Source organism: Monodon monoceros, unplaced genomic scaffold, assembly GCF_005190385.1.
Source record: "Monodon monoceros isolate NGI ecotype Baffin Bay Population unplaced genomic scaffold, NGI_Narwhal_1 Super_Scaffold_20, whole genome shotgun sequence".
Lineage (NCBI taxonomy): Eukaryota > Metazoa > Chordata > Mammalia > Artiodactyla > Monodontidae > Monodon > Monodon monoceros.
This window is the reverse complement of record NW_021703777.1, coordinates 107911001-107930892: the sequence shown is the minus strand read 5'-3', so window position 1 is coordinate 107930892 and position 19892 is coordinate 107911001. Positions and strand designations below refer to the sequence as shown.

The following is a 19892-nucleotide window of genomic DNA, read 5'->3' as shown; positions in this document are numbered from 1 at the left end:
TACACATAAAAGTGGTGAACGAATTCTTTCTGGGTAGGGGCTCTTTCTAGAAAAATTTTTTCCTTCTATTATTTGTCTGATAATTATCTTTTCAAAATTTCATCCAGAGGCTAGTTTCAACTCAGATTTCAATAACAGCATGCATAATAGTTCTCTAATAGACTATTTTGTATAAATAATTATAACAAGCTTCAGTCAACTAGACAGCTTGTGACAGCCTGAAATTTTTAGAGAAGGAAACATTTTTCTTTGTGGACATAAACACTGTGTTGCATCGATCCTTTAAGCAAGTTATTTTTCTGTGTAAAATGACAGTTTATATCTATCTTATTAAATTTGTGTATCAGTTAGTAGTAAAACAGCTGAAATACACAAGAGTAGTATTTTTTGACTAATTACACACAAATTATATTTGGAGACCTAAAAATTTCAAGTAGGATGCACTGTCAGAATTTGGGGGGACTTCCCTGGCAGTCCAGTGGTTAAGACTTCACCTTCCAATGCAGAGGGTGTGGGTTCGATCCCTGGTCAGGGAGCTAAGATCCCACATGCCTTATGGCCAAAAAACCAACACATAAAACAGAAACAATAATAAATTCAATAAAGACTTTAAAAATGTCTCACATCAAAAATATCTTTAAAAAATTCCACTAGTATTCTGACTAGTTACAGTTTAAAAAAAAAAAAAGGAATTTGGGGTCAAGGAAGAAAAGCTCAATCTCTGAAACGAAGACTAACATGACCCATTGTACAAATGGATTGGTTCCATTTGTGACAATGTTTTCAACAAATTACTTATTCAAGGGAATATTATTGATTGTGTTAATAATAATTATAGAGTCCTGTCTAAATCTCAGCAAGTAGCCTAGAGAATCTCCCTGAAAAGAAAGATGTAGGATTAATATGTAATGTATAATAAGTAGGAATCGGGAAAAAATGCAATCTGACTATCGTGATGAAGGATTATCATAGGCAATGGTTTTGGTGATTGTGAAGAAATAATTGCAAAGGAGAGTTGGATAGTGAAGATCTGTTGATGTGTCCCTAGTCTGCCTAGGAAAGCAGGTGCCCAACTTAGTTGGTACATGTGTTCCAGATCATTTGACAGATCTGCTCTTATAGAGAACAGTGTATATGGAGAAACCTGTTGGTTGTTTACCATACTGTTCCCTTTTCCTCCTGGGTACACAGCTAGACTATATTTATTAGCCTCCCTTGCAGTTAGGTGGCAACATATGATTGACACCGAGACATAAAGTGTGGGGAGAAATAATAGATGCATTTCTAGTTCTGGTCCCTCCATTATCTTCCTCTGTATTCTGATCAGATGCAAAAGATTCAGCAGAGAATTATTTAAAAAGGATAACCAACAAGGACCTACTATAAAGCACAGGGAACTCTGCTAAATGTTATGTGGCAGCCTGGATGGGAGGGGAGTCTGGGGGAGAATGGATATATGTATATGTATGGCTGAGTTACTTTGCTGTGCACCTGAAACTATTGCAACATTGTTAATTGGCTATAATCCAATATAAAATAAAAAGTTAAAAAAAAAAAAGAGAAAAAGATCCAGCAGAGAAGTCCAAGATTGGGTCGAGGGGAGGGAGGAGGTGGAGCCATGAGAAAGAAAAAGCCAGGAATTCTAAGTCATTATCTGAGAGTGAGCTACCTAGGAGAGATGGTAGGTCAGGAACACCTCCATTGGAGTGTTGCATGAATAAGAAATTTTTATTGCATGGAGCCACCCCTGATAGCCTCTCAATGCAATAATTAGACTCCCCTAGTTAATGCAGTATATATACAAAGCAGTCACAGCTTATGACCTCTTTAAAATAATTAATATACCCCAACTCTCTATGTACCCTTATTAAGTAAATTTTCTTCCTGGAAGAGATATCTAATTAGCTGAAGTGAATATTCTGTTTCACCTTGGCCAGTATGTTTTTATTTGTGTAAATTAACAAATTAGCATTCTTATATGTATGGTTCACGTGAATAAGATTTCTGGGACTTGGTTGACCAGGGCTGAATTAAACAAACTGAGCTTCTGAATCTGCAAAGCGGAATCTGTAATGATTCAATCAAAATTCGAAGATTCCATGAGGCTCAGTTTGGAGGAATGAAGAAAGTTTCTCTCTCTCTCTCCCCTGCCCTATTTGCCATTAAATTAAAAAATATATGCCCATCATTATTTTGATATGAAATATTTAAGTATAACTACCATCAAATTTTAGTAATATTTATATGGTAGTCAGAATTTGGTTATCTAAACCATCCAGAATGCATCCTCAATCTGAAAGAGTTATGAAAACAGTCATCACAAAATCTATTCCACCTCCTATGCCCTAAACTGTCTTTTAGACCCTATGTGCTTATGAACCCCTCTTTTTATTTACTTTTTTATAAATATTTTGTAAAGCAATTAAAATTTTTTTTTCCTTTTTTAAAAAAATTAATGAATTTACTTTTTGGCTGTGTTGGGTCTTCACTGCAGCGCGTGGGCTTTCCCTCGTTGCAGCGACCGGGGGCTACTCTTCATTGCAGTGCACAGGCTTCTCATTGTGGTGGCTTCTCTTTGTTGTGGATCACAGACTCTAGGCGTGCCGGCTTCAGTAGTTGTGGCTCGTGGGCTCAGTAGTTGTGGCTTGTGGGCTCTAGAGCGCAGGCTCAGAAGTTGTGGCGCACTGGCTTAGTTGCTCTGCAGCATGTAGGATCTTCCCGGAGCAGGGATTGAACCCATGTCCCCTGCATTGGCAGGCAGATCCTTTTTTTAAAAATACATTTATTTATTTATTTATTTGGCTGTGTTGGGTCTTCATTTCTGTGCGAGGGCTTTCTCTAGTTGCGGTGAGCGGAAGCCACTCTTCATCGCGGTGTGCGGGCCTCTCACTGTCGCGGCTTCTCTTGTTACAGAGCACAGGATCCAGATGCGCAGGCTCAGTAGGTGTGGCTCATGGGCCCAGTTGCTCCGCGGCATGTGGGATCTTCCCAGACCAGGGCTCGAACCCGTTTCCCCTGCATTGGTAGGCAGATTCTCAACCACTGCACCACCAGGGAAGCCCCGAGTTAGATTCTTAACCACTGTGCCACTGGGGAAGTCCCAAATCCCTATTTTTAAATACTATGTTTTAGCAAGATTGGTTGTCTGATATCATGTGATAATCTACAAGTCTTCTAAATGTTAGAAAGCAGCAGATTAGAAACAAAAAGGTGGTATACTACTAAATGTAGATGTGCTGACAGTAGCCAAAATAGTAGCTGATGCTAAAGATAGAGGCATTACTATACACAGTCAGCCTCTAGAAGCACAGCGGTCTGCAGGCAAACAAACGTTCATTAAGCAAGTACTTCCTGAACTCCTAGTAACTCTTAGGATGCACACAGAACCTTGTTGGGAATAGGGGAGCAGGAGACAAGGAGTATGATGTGTAGTTCATATCTTCAAAGAGCTTATAATTTACTTTGAAAAGAAAAGACAGAGCATATGAATCGTAAATAACCATGCTGCTGCTTAAAATCTAAGGAATAATACTAAGAACAAGGATGGATGAAACTAATAGCATAAAATATACTCTCAACAATGAGAGGAGAGATAATTCAGGGTAGGTTAGAATAGCCAGAGAAGCATCTGAGATGGAGATCCTCTTCTTTTGTTATAAAGTACATGTTTAATTTAAAATACCGTGTGTAACACAAATGTAAATAAACGACCTTAGGGGAAGTCCCACTCTTGCCTGGGAAATTTCTAACTGATGAATCACCAAAGAAAACGAGAAGAGGGAGGTGGGGCTGGTAACCTGAGCTGATTGCCCATTCAGTACACTCAGGACACGTTGTCATCTGTGCTCTGAGCTGAGAGCTGAAGATGTCCCCAAACAGGAAACCGGAACTTATTGCATAGCCTAAAAATGGAGCAGGCACTTTGAAGTAGGAAGGGATGTCTAGTTTGCTTCTGGCTAAGTGACCAGTCATGATTCTGAAGTTGCAGATAAAGATAGGTTTGTCATCAAAGCTCTGTGAACATTAGAGCCACTTCATTCATTCATTCATTCAATAAACAATTACTAGGTACCTGCTGGAGATATAGAACAACCACACAACAACAAAAAATAAGCTCCATTTCTCAAGGAATATTCTACAGAGAGGGGAGAGACAGATAAAGTCAATAGTTACAGCAAAAAATGTCTTAAATGTAATGACAGAGGGATAGAGCTTCCCCTAGGAGCCCTTTGCTTTCTCACTTCATAGTAGCATTTTCTGTCTGTAGCACTGTTTCAGCCTATACTCAGTCAATCCTGTCATCCACTTAAACTCTACCTTTAGCCCCCCCTAACTCTGAGACTAGATGTCCCTTTCTTTAGTAACTTTCCTCAACCCCTAAATCTCCGCTGGTGCTTCTCCTGCGAGTGCCTTTGGCTGCTACCACACCAGGCCCTTATGACATGGTATTATGTTTGCCTGACTCGTCCACACCCTCCCTAGACAGTAAGTACCACAAGGTAAGGATTGTGGGTTCCCCCCCACCCAGCATTATCTCCATACCTATCTCTGTGTTTGGCCCATAAGTTAGTTCTCAGTAAATACTTGTTTGAAATAATTAATTAATTTAATTCATTATTTAATTCATTATTCAAATATTCTGTCTAATAAGTACATAATACATACAAGAAGAATGTTTATTGTTAACTCCTGAAACCTATTTTACAAAGCACTTGAATAAGCTTTAGTTATCTGGAAAATTTACTTTTGTGGAAACCTCATTTCATGAAAATGCTAGGTACATTGTGTTAGTGTATATAAATTACTCATGCTTTTAAATCTGTAAACAACAAATCAAGCAGCTTCCCAGACATTCCCCCAACCCTCAGTTAACCAATGGTGACCAATGGGGAAAATATGTAGTAATATTTAAACCAGATCCACTGAAAACCTCCCAAGGGAATCCTAGCCTCATTATGCCTTTTATCGGTGCTATTGCACATTTTTTAAACTTTTTTTCTGTCTTCTCCATTTTCCTTTGGCTTGAGTAATGTACTTGAGTAAGAAAATGGTCAGAAGACGGCCCACAAAAGATAGAGCTTGGTACTCAAACACAAAATTATCCTATATAAAATACTAAGACAAAATGGCATTGATCTGGGAATTCTAAAAGAATTCAAGAGAAATTGCTAACTACATCAGTTAAGGTTAGCCTAAATGACCAAAAGAAAGTTTTGTTGTAAAGGCAACAGAAAGGGGTCTTACCTCGACTATAGCAAAGCTGGTAGAGTTTATAGTAAAAATTAAAACTCACAAAATAATTTATAGTAAAAGTAAAAACCAAAGCTGAAAAAACTATATCGGAGCCACATAAAGCCTTGTTCACAAATGTTTATAGCAATATTATTCATAACAGCCAAAAGGCAGAAACAATTCATATGCCCATCAACTGATGAACAGATAAACAAAAGGTAGTATCAATATGATACTACCTTTGTAATATCAATATGATATTACAAAAGGTAATATCAATATGATGTGAATATAATTTGGCAATAAAAAAGAATGAAGTACTGATACATGCTATGACATGGATGAACTTGAAAACATTATGTTAGGTGAAAGAAGCTATCACAAAATGCTACATGTATCATTCCATTTATGTGAAATGTCTAAAATAGCCAAATCTATGCAGATAGAAAGTAGATTAGTGGTTGCTTAGGGCTGGGGTTATAGAGAATAGAGGAGTTGATAGCTAAAGGATATGGAGTTTCTTTTTGAGGTGACTGAAATGCTCTAAAATTTACTGTGATGATGGTTACAAGTATCTGTGAATGTAATAAAAACCATTGGATTGCACACTTTAAATGGGGGAATTTCCTAGTATGTGAATTATATCTCAATAAAGTTGTTTTTTTAAAAAAATCTACTGGAAATAGTGTAAAAACTTACTTGCCAGAGGAAATTAATTACTATTTTAGAATATCTTACAGGAGCAAATAGGCATATGTAAATAGAGGATAGATGATCTACTTTTATCCCTGAGAAGCCATGGGGGAAAGTCCATGCCAAATGCTATTCTGAAACCAAGTCCTCATGGGAAGGGATGAAGAAGAGTCTCATTTGTCTTAGATAAGAAGTGATTTTGAAACACAAAACAAGCACAATAGCAAAAGTGTAAAAAGCAAGATTCTTCTGGGATGGTTGCTAAAACCTGTCTTATTTTTTCAGCGATCTGTAGTAGAGAACATGTGATAAGGTCTCCCATGTTTTTATGTAACTCTAAAATTTTTCAAGAAGGGAAAAGACAAATCAATGGAGATAGAATACAGAAATATATTTCTAGTTGGTTTAAGTGAGCAGAACAGTCACAGCTGAATTTAACACAGGCAAGTGCCAAGTCATTCACTTAGGGAGATGGTTAGATGGATGGATATAGATATAGGTAATGCCTTGAGCTACTGGTGACAACTTGACAGCTTAGAAAAAATGATTTGGAGTCATTAAAGATTCTAATGTCGTGCTAGTTGAAAAAATGATAGGTCTAATTTAATGGCAGCATTTTAAAAATCAGGCTTGTTACATAACATTCTAAGAAATTCAGTGACTTATCTGATATTTAAAAAGAAGAAAGGAAAAGAGAAGGAACGAAGGAAGGAGAAAAAGGGAGGAAAGAAGGAAGAGAGCAAAGAAAGGATGAAAATTGATACATTGATCTTCCAGTGGTTGGGTATCTGACCCTTCTCCTTTGGATATGGGTATTTATTATTGTACCAGTCATGGTAAATCATTACAAAGAATTTCTTAAGGTAAAAAAGTTCTCATTATTATAGATAAGGATTTTGGCTCACCAGTTAATTACTTAAAAGGTTTCTTTTTGCTGAAGTTTACATCATAAGTTCCATCTTTATTGTTGTTTCTTTACACTTCTATTCATTTAATGTAGTACATTAATTCAAAGAAGAAATAAATCAATTGATGATATTTACCTCTTGTTTCTGACCTATTGTAGAATGTAATCCTTGATTCATTATCTTCAGTCCATTTAACTGGAATATTCCACGTGTAACTAAAGTTTTTTAAAAAGAAAAATTTTAACTTTTATTACTAAAAAATAAAAACATTTCCAAAGTAAAAATAGACAAGCATAAAAAGCAATAGACAAGCGTATTTTCCTCATAAGCAATTGTCCAGTGTATAGTATACAATTAATACAGTTAATACAGTACTCTTTTGTGGTAAAGATAGGCTATGTAATTGCTTTCAATTTATATAAATCTCTAAAATTTGGAACTTTGTATCAAAAATTAGCTAAGGATGAAGAAGATTATTTCAAGAAAAATGGCTTGAAGCTTTGGAATAAAGATATTGCATAAATATAACACATATAAAATTGAGCATTCACATACATACTTGCACAGACTTTAATATGCTATAGTTTCTGTCAAGGAACACAATACATTTTTAGAATTCAGAAGACAATATTAAAATGCTGTGAAGGAAATAATGCATTTTAGAAATTATGTTGCAATGACACCACCACCATCATCCCTTAAAGCTTATCATGCTCTTTAAATATCTCCTATTTACAATCATGTGAACCAATGTGTTGCAAAGAAAACTCACCAGGCAAGCATGTTTCAGTGGGTTTTAGTGTTCTTTTTAGCTTCTTAGTATTTTCTTGTAGAGCAGGGGGAGGAGGTTAGCTTTGTACTTTGATACAATATATACTTAACATTTTAGTCTTGAAATCTCATAAAAGAGGTCTTAAATGTCTTTTAGATTGTTCTCATATCATATCTTACCAGTCAGAAAACACAGGAGATCTAGAGAAAAGATGAATCTGTGTTTGGGTTTAGGTTTCAACTCAGAGTTGGCCTTGTTTTTCTTCATCTGTGATCATTCAAGTCCCTAACAGAGAATGGAGGAATGATATTTCTCCCTTTCAAGATACAATAAAATTTATGTAATTCAGGGAGAATATATATTTGCCATCTACATGAAAGAAGTCATCCTTTGTTGTCTAACTAGTGAAATGTTTTATAGATTGAACTTTTACTAGCTTTCTTGAAGGAGTTTATTGCAGTGGAATGTTTTTGGATGTAAGTTTCATAGAACCAGTACATAAATTGTTTCTTGGATCCTATAGGAGACATTGTCAGTGCTCCACCCTTATCCCCTTGAATTTCTTTGTCATTTTTGTACACTCTGGATTCCATTATGCTTTCCCTGCCCACAGCCAGCACCTGGGTCTCTCTGTTAGAGGACTGCCCTCTGGCTGCCTGAGCAAGGAAAGCTAGAAGTTCCTGGGAGTTTACATCCTTGGATGCAGCCCTTAGCCAATGATGGATGGGCATGGAAATGTTCTTTGCCCCATCTGCAGGACCACACTGAAGCACTGTCTCTAGAACTTCCCTGCAGGGTAGTCACCCTGGACAGAACCTGTTTATTGTTGCATCTTTTCTGCTTGATATCCCTCTTGCCAATCCCCCTACCAGCCTTTCCTAGACTTCCTAATGAGTCACTTTCACTTGAATGATCACCTCAGGGTCTGATTTTAGTGAAGCCAACCTAAGAACGATCCCTTTACCAGACTAGTACTTGTAGTCTAGTAAAGTCTGTGTGTAGTTTAGATAGACTAGTAATATTGCCAGAGCTTCTCGACAGATAGACAAAGAAGCATTTTTTTAAAGTCACATTCTACCTACAGATTGCACTCTTTCACTGCTCTGCTGATGTGGTGTTGCCATGTAGACTAACATTTCATTCCTCCTCACCTTTCCCCAATGCCAACCCGACTGAAACAACAGAATACGGAGTATCTTGATACACTATATGCACAGTTAGGATTTCACATTTCCACTGTCCCCTCTAAGACACGGTCTCTGGGACTAGGCTGTGCCTAAGAGTAGGCATAAGATATACTGCTAAGGTCATGTAAAAAATGTTACTCTGAGGTCTGTAAGAGCATCATAAGACAAAAAAGGATGCAGGGTTGAGGCTATATAATTTTATAGTTTTGGAGCCACTTACAGGATCTAATGTGAGTAAAATTATAGATTGGAGAGTACAAAATGTCAAGAAATAGAAATTACATAAATGAAATGATAGAGTTTCCTATATGTTTTCTAAAATTCAAGAGTATCAGATTTAATTTTTTAAAGGTATAATTCACTTTTAAAATATCTAACAATATAACAGTTTCTGACAGTATAAATATGGCCAATCTAATTTTCACTAATGAAACTGACTTTGCCCCAACATGACATACCTACTACCATTCTTCCACCGGTTTACATTGACTGGGCTGCCAAAGACACGTAAACTTGTCCCATAGAGAACTCTCCCTGATGGAGATGTGAAACTGGCCCATTTCTAAGAGATGGTTGAAGCCATAGTGTAAAACAGTAACTTACAAATGTGTGGTCCATTTAAATTATAAAAAGTTTCTGGTCAGTAAGAATTCCCTAATATTGGAATATTTAAGCAGTGAGAAAAGGGAAGAGGCCATTTAGTTTATAATACAACTTAACATTGTCTACCAGATAGTAATATACCTGAACAGACAGCAGGTGAACACTAGGGTTGGAGAAAAAACTAATTCCTTTCTGGGGGCATTACGCCCCATATAATCTAATCTATAATTAGATTATATTATGATCTAACTTTTTAATCAAATCGAAAAATAAGGAATGATAACTTTCTATATAATGTCTTTTTCTCTCTTATTTGTTCAAGAGCCACTACAGATTTTTGAGAAATGTTCTCAAGAGGATAGCCTGTCTTTTCTAGGTTTATTTTCCTATGCATATATAACTTGTAACTTTTTTAAAAAAAACAGGGAACACGTAGATTGACTTTATGATAAATGGTCACTAAAAATCATTCATCTATGAATCTAAAATTTTTTTAAAGTCTCTGAAGGTTAAAACTAAAAAAAAATTAGAGAAAAGTGTAAATGTTAGTATGGTTCCATGTTCTAAATCTTGATGAATACAATTTAAAGATTTATTATAACTTTAAAAGTGATTTTAGACCTGTTGATATGTTTAGTTCCCTTGGTAATAAAGTTTTTTGTTTGTGTGGAGAGGAATCTATAACCCAGGAGTAGTCTTTAAAAATGTAATCCCACAGGTTTAAAAACAGTGTTGGCTATGTCTCTGGCTTAACAAATCAGTGGATATGAAAGAGAAGGAAACAACTACTGTGAAGCTTTCCCAATGGAAGTTTGTTTCGCAAGAAAGAAATATATTTTTTAAATTTTATATGTGCAAACACTATTAAATAGCAGTGTTAAATATGGCCAGTCTGATTTGCTAGAACATAAAACAGTAACTGTAAAAAACAATTTATGGTTAACAGAATGATCACAGAAATTATGTTGATTTATGTAATTGAATTATCACCTGATAACAAGTCAGATCTAAGTTTCAAATCATTCATATATTATGAAGAGGAAAGAGTGAAAAACAGAGAAGTTTTCTCCATCATAGTCTTTCCTCTCCAAAATAAAGATAAAGAAGGAAATACAGACACTCCCTGACTGATTTCATTGGGTCTAAGACCTCAAATTTTCCTTTGTTTTGGCATGAACTATTAATTTTCAGAACCTGCATTCCAGCAAGATATCCAGTTTCTCTGAATTTCGTTTACTGTGGAAGAGCTGAGTGAGGTTTCCAGGAGGAGAGGCTGGTAACAGGTTTCAACAAGGTGAGCACCACTGGCTTCTCCAGTTCAGGTGCCAACCAGTTTCTTTTTTATTTATTTATTTTTATTTTTTATTTTTTACATCTTTATTGGAGTATAATTGCTTTACAATGGTGTGTTAGTTCTGCTTTATAACAAAGTGAATCAGTTATACATATACATATGTTCCCATATCTCTTCCCTCTTGCGTCTCCCTCCCTCCCTCCCTCCCTCCCTATCTCCCTCCCTCCCTATCCCACCCCTCTAGGTGGTCACAAAGCACCGAGCTGATCTCCTTGTGCTATGCGGCTGCTTCCCACTAGCTATCTATTTTACATTTGGTAGTGTATATATGTACATGCCACTCTCTCACTTTGTCACAGCTTACCCTTCCCCCTCCCCATATCCTCAAGTCCATTCTCTAGTAGCTCTGTGTCTTCATTCCTGTCTTACCCCTAGGTTGTTCATGCCTTTTTTTTTCTTAGATTCCATATATATGTTAGCATATGGTATTTGTCTTTCTCTTTCTGACTTACTTCACTCTGTATAACAGACTCTGGGTCCATCCACCTCACTACAAATAACTCAATTTCGTTTCCTTTTATGGCTGAGTAATATTCCATTTATATGTGCCACGTCTTCTTTATCCATTCATCCGTTGATGGACACTTAGGTGGCTTCCATCTCCGGGCTATTGTAAATAGAGCTGCAGTGAACATTTTGGTACATGACTCTTTTTGAATTATGGTTTTCTCAGGGTATATGGCAGTAGTGGGATTGCTGGGTCATATGGTAGTTCTATTTGTAGTTTTTTAAGGAACCTCCATACTGTTCTCCATAGTGGCTGTACCAATTCACATTCCCACCAGCAGTGCAAGAGTGTCCCCTTTTCTCCACACCCTCTCCAGCATTTATTGTTTCTAGATTTTTTGATGATGGCCATTCTGACTGGTGTGAGATGATATCTCATTGTAGTTTTGATTTGCATTTCTCTAATGATTAATGATGTTGAGCATTCTTTCATGTGTTTGTTGGCAGTCTATATCTTCTTTGAAGAAATGTGTATTTAGGTCTTCTGCCCATTTTTGGATTGGGTTGTTTGTTTTTTTGTTATTGAGCTGCATGAGATGCTTGTAAATTTTGGAGATTAATCCTTTGTCAGTTGCTTCATTTACAAATATTTTCTTCCATTCTGAGGGTTGTCTTTTGGTCTTGTTTATGGTTTCTTTCCTTTGCTGTGCAAAATCTTTGAAGTTTCATTAGGTCCCATTTGTTTACTTTTGTTTTTATTTCCATTTCTCTAGGAGGTGGGTCAAAAAAGGATCTTGCTGTGATTTATGTCACAGAGTGTTCTGCCTATGGTTTCCTCTAAGAGTTTGATAGTTTCTGGCCTTACATTTAGGTCTTTAATCCATTTTGAGCTTATTTTTGTGTATGGTGTTAGGGAGTGTTCTAATCTCATACTTATACACGTACCTGTCCAGTTTTCCCAGCACCACTTACTGAAGAGTCTGTCCTTTCTCCACTGTACATTCCTGCCTCCTTTATCAAAGATAAGGTGACCATATGTGCATGGGTTTATCTCTGGGCTTTCTATCCTGTTTCATTGATCTATCTTTCTGTTTTTGTGCCAGTACCATACTGTCTTGATTACTGTAGCTTTGTAGTATAGTCTGAAGTCAGGGAGCCTGATTCCTCCAGCTCTGTTTTTCGTTCTCAAGGTTGCTTTGGCTATTCGAGGTCTTTTATGTTTCCATACAAATTGTGAAATTTTTTGTTCTAGTTCTGTGAAAAATGGCAGTGGTAGTTTGATAGGGATTGCATTGAATCTGTAGATTGCTTTGGGTAGTAGAGTCATTTTCATAATGTTGATTCTTGTAATCCAAGAACATGGTATATCTCTCCATCTATTTGTATCATCTTTAATTTCTTTCATCAGTGTCTTATAATTTTCTGCATACAGGTCTTTTGTCTCCTTAGGTAGGTTTATTCCTAGATATTTTATTCTTTTTGTTGCAATGGTAAATGGGAGTGTTTTCTTGATTTCACTTTCAGATTTTTCATCATTAGTGTATAGGAATGCCAGAGATTTCTGTGCATTAATTTTGTATCCTGCTACTTTACCAAATTCATTGATTAGCTCTAGTAGTTTTCTGGTAGCATCTTTAGGATTCTCTATGTATAGTATCATGTCATCTGCAAACATTTACAGCTTTACTTCTTCTTTTCCGATTTGGATTCCTTTTATTTCCTTTTCTTCTCTGATTGCTGTGGCTAAAACTTCCAAAACTATGTTGAATAAGAGTGGTGAGAGTGGGCAACCTTGTCTTATTCCTGATCTTAGTGGAAATGCTTTCAGTTTTTCACCATTGAGGACGATGTTGGCTATGGGTTTGTGATATATGGCCTTTATTATGTTGAGGAAAGTTCCCTCTATGCCTACTTTCTGCAGTGTTTTTATCATAAATGGGTGTTGAATTTTGTTGAAAGCTTTCTCTGCATCATTGAGATGATCATATGGTTTTTCTCCCTCAATTTGTTAATATGGTGTATCACGTTGATTGATTTGCGTATATTGAAGAATCCTTGCATTCCTGGAATAAACCCCACTTGATCATGGTGTATGGTCCTTTTAATGTGCTGTTGGATTCTGTTTGCTAGTATTTTGTTGAGGATTTTTGCATCTATGTTCATCAGTGATATTGGCCTGTAGTTTTCTTTCTTTGTGACAGCTTTGTCTGATTTTGATATCAGGGTGATGGTGGCCTTGGGAGTGTTCCTCCCTCTGGTATATTTTGGAAGAGTTTGAGAAGGATAGGTGTTAGCTCTTCTCTGAATGTTTGATAGAATTCGCCTGTGAAGCCATCTGGTCCTGAGCTTCTGTTTGCTGGAAGATTTTTAATCACAGTTTCAATTTCAGTGCTTGTGATTGGTCTGTTCATATTTTCTGTTTCTTCCTGGTTCAGTCTTGGCCGGTTGTGCATTTCTAAGAATTTGTCCATTTCTTCCAGGTTGTCCATTTTATTGGCATAGAGTTGCTTGTAGTAATCTCTCATGATCTTTTGTATTTCTGCAGTGTCAGTTGTTACTTCTCCTTTTTCTTTTCTAATTCTATTGATTTGAGTCTTCTCCCTTTTTTTCTTGATGAGCCTGGCTAATGGTTTATCAATTTTGTTTATCTTCTCAAAGAACCAGCTTTTAGTTTTATTGATCTTTGCTATCATCCTTCATTCTTCTTCATTTATTTCTGATCTGCTTTTTATGATTTCTTTCCTTCTGCTAACTTTGGGGGTTTTTTGTTTTTCTTTCTCTAATTGCTTTAGGTGCAAGGTTAGGTTGTTTATTCGAGATGTTTCCTGTTTCCTAAGGTAGGATTGTATTGCTATATACTTCCCTCTTAGAACTGCTTTTGCTGCATCCCATAGATTTCGGGTCGTTGTGTCTCCATTGTCGTTTGTTTCTAGGTATTTTTTGATTTCCTTTTTGATTTCTTCAGTGATCACTTCGTTATTAAGTAGTATATTGTTTAGCCTCCATGTGTTTGTATTTTTTACAGATCTTTTCCTGTAATTGATATCTAGTCTCATAGCATTGTAGTCAGAAAAGATACTTGATATGATATCAGTTTTCTTAAATTTACCAAGGCTTGATTTGTGACCCAAGATATGATCTATCCTGGAGAATGTTCCATGAGCACTTGAGAAAAATGTGTATTCTGTTGTTTTTGGATGGAATGTCCTATAAATATCAATTAAGTCTTGTTTAATGTATCATTTAAAGCTTGTGTTTCCTTATTTATTTTCATTTTGGATGATCTGTCCATTGGTGAAAGTGGGGTGTTAAAGTCCCCTACTATGAATGTGTTACTTTCGATTTCCCCTTTTATGGCTGTTAGTATTTGCCTTATGTATTGAGGTGCTCCTATGTTGGGTGCATAAATATTTGCAATTGTTTTATCTTCTTCTTGGATTGATCCCTTGATCATTATGTAGTGTCCTTCTTTGTCTCTTCTAATAGTCTTTATTTTAAAGTCCGTTTTGTCTGATATGAGAATTGCTATTCCAGCTTTCTTTTGGTTTCCATTTGCATGGAATATCTTTTTCCATCCCCTTACTTTCAGTCTGTATGTGTCTCTAGGTCTGAAGTGGGTCTCTTGTAGACAGCACATATATGGATCTTGTTTTTGTATCCATTCAGCCCATCTGTGTCTTTCGGTGGGAGCATTTAATCCATTTACATTTAAGGTAATTATCATTATGTATGTTCCTATTCTCATTTTCTTAATTGTTTTGGGTTTGTTATTATAGGTCTTTTCCTTCTCTTTTGTTTCTTGCCTAGAGAAGATCCTTTAGCATTTGTTGTAAAGCTGGTTTGGTGGTGCTGAACTCGCTCAGCTTTGCTTGTCTGTAAAGGTTTTAATTTCTCCATCAAATCTGAATGAGATCCTTGCTGGGCAGAGTAATCTTGGTTGCAGGTTTTTCTCCTTCATCACTTTAAATATGTCCTGCCAGTCCCTTCTGGCTTGCAGAGTTTCTGCTGAAAGATCAGCTGTTAACCTTATGGGGATTCCCTTGTGTGTTATTTGTTGTTTTTCCCTTGCTGCTTTTAATATGTTTTCTTTGTATTTAATTTTTGACAGTTTGATTAATATGTGTCTTGGCGTGTTTCTCCTTGAATTTATCCTGTATGGGACTGTCTGTGCTTCCTGGAGTTGATTAACTATTTCCTTTACCATATTAGGGAAGTTTTCAACTATAATCTCTTCAAATATTTTCTCAGTCCCTTTCTTTTTCTCTTCTTCTTCTGGAACCCCTATAATTCGAATGTTGGTGCATTTAATGTTGTCCCAGAGGTCTCTGAGACTGTCCTCAGTTCTTTTCATTCTTTTTTCTTTATTCTGCTCTGCAGTAGTTATTTCCACTATTTTATCTTCCAGGTCACTTATCCGTTCTTCTGCCTCAGTTATTCTGCTATTGATCCCTTCTAGAGTATTTTTAATTTCATTTATTGTGTTGTTCATCGTTGCTTGTTTCATCTTTAGTTCTTCTAGGTCCTTGTTAAATGTTTCTTGCATTTTGTCTATTCTATTTACAAGATTTTGGATCATCTTTAGTATCATTATTCTGAATTCTTTTTCAGGTAGACTGCCTATTTCCTCTTCATTTGTTAGGTCTGGTGGGTTTTTATCTTGCTCCTTCATCTGCTGTTTGTTTCTCTGTCTTCTCATTTTGCTTATCTTACTGTGTTTGGGGTCTCCTTTATGCAGGCTGCAGGTTCGTAGTTCCCGTTGTTTTTGATGTCTGTCCCCAGTGGCTAAAGTTGGTTCACTGGGTTGTGAAGGCTTCCTGGTGGAGGGGACTAGTGCCTGTATTCTGGTGGATGAGGCTGGATCTTGTCTTTCTGGCCAACCAGTTTCTAGAAGTAGCTAATTTAATAATTCTGAGTGTTCTTCATTCTCGGTGACAGGGACAGAAAGTTTTAGGCAATTTGAATTTTTGGAATCATCTGAGTGTGCTGTTCATGTAACAATTCCCAAAGCCCTGAATTGGAAATCAGGAAACAGGTTCTGTTACCTGCTGCATGTAGTACGGTATCATAAAGTGGGTCTATAAAGATTTTTCAGTGCTCTAGAAATACGGCTATGAGCTATATAGAGCAAGATGAGAACAGTATTCTAAAAGGAGATTGTTCTCTGTAAATTCATCTGATTCAATTCCCTGCACACTGTTTATTCTTTAATTGGAAATTTTAGATCAACTCAATCTTTGGAACATATGCCACACATCCGCAGCCTGGCCGTTCTCCTAGGGCAGGCCCCATCAACTCCATCACCTCTCACATGGGTCACTAGCTACAATATCATCCTAACTGGTCTCCCTGCATCCACTCTTGTCCCACCTGATCTGTTCTCCATAGTGCAGCCAGAGGGGAACTTTGAAAAATGTAAACATGATCCTGCCAGTTCTCTCCTTAACATCCTTGAATTTTCACACTCTTTTGTTCAAAATCTTTAACATGGTCTGCATGCCTGCCCCTGCCTTCCCCTCCAACTTTATCTCCCACCAGTCTTCCCAGTGCCTCTCTGTTGTCCAGTTCTTGGAGCCAGACTGCCTGCATTCAAACCGAGGATCCATCACTTACACTCTGTGCAGCCTTGAGTAAGTTATTTAAAAATTTTCTGCCTAAAGTTCTCTATCTGTTATAATAAAATACACTGAAGTACTTAGAATAGTGCCAGCTACTTAGTAAATGCTCAGTAAGCATTGCATATTATATGTATAATGCTCCTTTTAAACTTTAGAGCCTTCATATATGTTGCATTTTGTTTTGAAAACCCCAACAGTCATCCCTCAACACCAATTTACTCAGTTTAAATATCACTTCCTCAAGAAAGAAAGTCTTCTGTAGTCCTCTCTACTCCACCACACCTCCTGTCCCACAATTAATTCAGGCTCAGCGTATCAGTGGGCATATGGCAGGAGAGAATAATTACTGTGAAACTTCCAAATGGAAGCTAGTTTTGCAAGAGAGAAATATTTTAAAAATTTTAGTATCCAAAGGCTCTAGCAGTATTAAAATCGGCCAATTTAATTTGCTAGAACATAAAACAATAACTGTAAAAGAACCAGTTTATAGTTATTAAATGATTCCTGAGACACCTTCTACACTATATTTCTCCTTTCTCATGTTATATTAATTGCTACTGAATAATTGATCTTGTGATGATTTATATATGAGACTAAAATGAGGTCAGTGAGACTATTAAAAAAGGAAGAGGGTGAAAGGTCTTTTCGGTGGAAATCGGGTAGTGGAGATTAGAGGCCACCTGGAGTGTGGTGAGTGCAAAATTCTCTCCACCCAAAGCACGTATTAAGAAGTTAAAAGACAATTAAAATCGGCATGGGTGAAATTGGAATGTTGTCCAGGGGACCAAGGTGTTGCTCTCATTTAGCCAGGATCCTGTCTAGGAGGGGCCTCAGCTGGGCAATGAAGGTTGGAGATGACATCCCCAAAGTGGTACACCCAGGTTCCTGTGGCCAGCTACAGTGGCTAGGGGGGGCGTCCTGAGATCGTGATTTTGTTCTCTTCATTTGGGACCGGTTGGCACCCCGGAAGTGTATACAGAAATAACTAGTTAGTTATACAGAAATGGCTATATTATTAATACTTTTGTAAAAGTTGTAGTCATACAAGTGTAATAAGTTTTGAAATCACTGGCTGTGTGGCACGTGTTTTGTCAGCTTTTACAATATTTGGTATGTTTTAAAAATCTGGCAAATTAGAGGAAATGACGTATTGGATTTGTAATTTTATCTGACATTCTTAGAATACCTTAACTCAGTAGTCATGTTTAAATGCCTATAAAAGTCTGATTTGGGTGAGGTTTTTTTGTTGTTGTTAATTTTATTGGAGTAGAGTTGATTTACAATGTTGTGTTAGTTTCAGGTGTACAGCAAAGTGATTCAGTTATGCATATACATATATTCATTCTTTTTTCAGATTCTTTTCCCATATAGGTTATTACAGAATATTGAATAGAGTTCCCTGTGCTATATAGTAGGCCCTTGTTGGTTATCTATTTTATATATGGTAGTGTGTGTATGTTAATCCCAAACTCCTAATTTATCCCTCCCCTGCATGTTTCCCCTTTGGTAATCATAAGTTTGTTTTCGAAATCTGTGAGTTTGTTTCTGTTTTGTAAACAAGTTTATTTATATCATTTTTTAAATTAGATTCCATATGATATTTGTCTTTCTCTGACTTACTTCACTCAGTGTGATAATCTCTAGGTCCATCCATGTTGCTGCAAATGACATTATTTCATTCTTTTTTATGGCTGAGTAATATTCCATTATAAAGATGTACCACATCTTCTTTATCCATTCCTCTGTTGATGGACATTTAGATTGCTTCCATGTCTTGGCTATTGTAAATACTGCTGCAATGAACATTGGGGTGTGTGTATCTTTTTGAATTATGGTTTTCTCTGGAATATGCCCAGGAGTGGGATTGCTGGATCATATGGTAGTACTATTTTTTGTTTTTTAAGGAACCTCCATACCGTTCTCCATAGTGGTTGTACCAATTTATATTCCCACCAACAGTGTAGGAAGTTTCCCTTTTCTCCACACCCTCTCCGGCATTTATTGTTTGTAGACTTTTTGATGCTGGTCATTCTGACTGGTGTGAGGTGATACCTTATTGTAGTTTTGATTTGCATTTCTTTGATATTTAGTTATGTTGAGCATCTTTTCATGTAATAGGAAATTCTGATTTTGTAAAGTTAAAGGTTTGATTCTTTTTTTTCCTTTTTGGTTTTTAAGATTTAATGTGTTTGAAAATGCCCAAGAAATTTGATATACTATACTTATGATTTTTAATTTGTTAGATTCATAAAAATGTATAGAAAACTCTTTTTAGAAATTAGATTCATAAAACTGTGTCTTTCGGTGTTTATATTTGAAATTATAAATGGAATTTAATAAAATTTTAAGTGGTGATGTTTAGAAGTCTCTTATAAATGATATATGCAAAATAATTTGATTGATTGAGTGTGTAATTGCTGTTAAAATGTTTGGAGAATTTCATTTATGCATTGTAAATAAAAACATCCTTAATCAAAAACTGGGAAAACCACTATTGAAAAGGCACTGTCTCCTACACCCTTTCCACAGACCAGCACCTCTCTCAGAAGGAGCCCCTTTTAAATGCTTCTGGTTTTAGTTCTTCTGATGTCTAATACTGTAACTCTAAATACCTCTATATTTTTTAGATAGTATTTATTAACTCACCCATGAGAGAGGGTGACTTAGTTCACTTATACTACTTTCTTTTTCATTCCCCCTTTAACATTCAAATTATAATAAAGCAAAATTATTATTATTAGACTTTCTATAGGTTACAATTGTTCCTTTAAATAATATACCCATACTGCCTTTTCTTGTTTTATAGATTTTAGTATTGTTACTCTCTCCTAACTGTAGAATAAGGTTATCTTGTGCAGTGCTGATAAATGCTTAACAACCAGCTCTCAGGGCAGGGGTGGGAAGTGGAATGTAGTATTTGCTGATTTCCATTAACTCACATCATGACCAATTTCAGGCTACTGGAATGATGTCACTGAGTTGGGATTAAAGCCAGCTTCGATCCACCACTGAACCAGTATCCAGTATCCTTTTTTTCCACCTTTTCTTCCTCTTCCACCTCCTTTCTTCTGTCAGCTGTTT

At 36.4% G+C, this 19892-nt stretch overlaps 1 protein-coding gene across 2 annotated transcripts in view; it reads right to left on the bottom strand.

Annotated features, from left to right (window-relative positions):
• ENPEP (glutamyl aminopeptidase) overlaps nucleotides 1–19892 on the bottom strand; it is a 103897-nt gene that overhangs the window by 23835 nt on the left and 60170 nt on the right. For both annotated transcript variants that reach the window (XM_029235925.1, XM_029235927.1), the window contains one exon: nucleotides 6969–7048. In XM_029235925.1, coding sequence (XP_029091758.1) covers nucleotides 6969–7048 — 80 coding nt within the window. The remainder of the gene's footprint in view (nucleotides 1–6968; nucleotides 7049–19892) is intronic.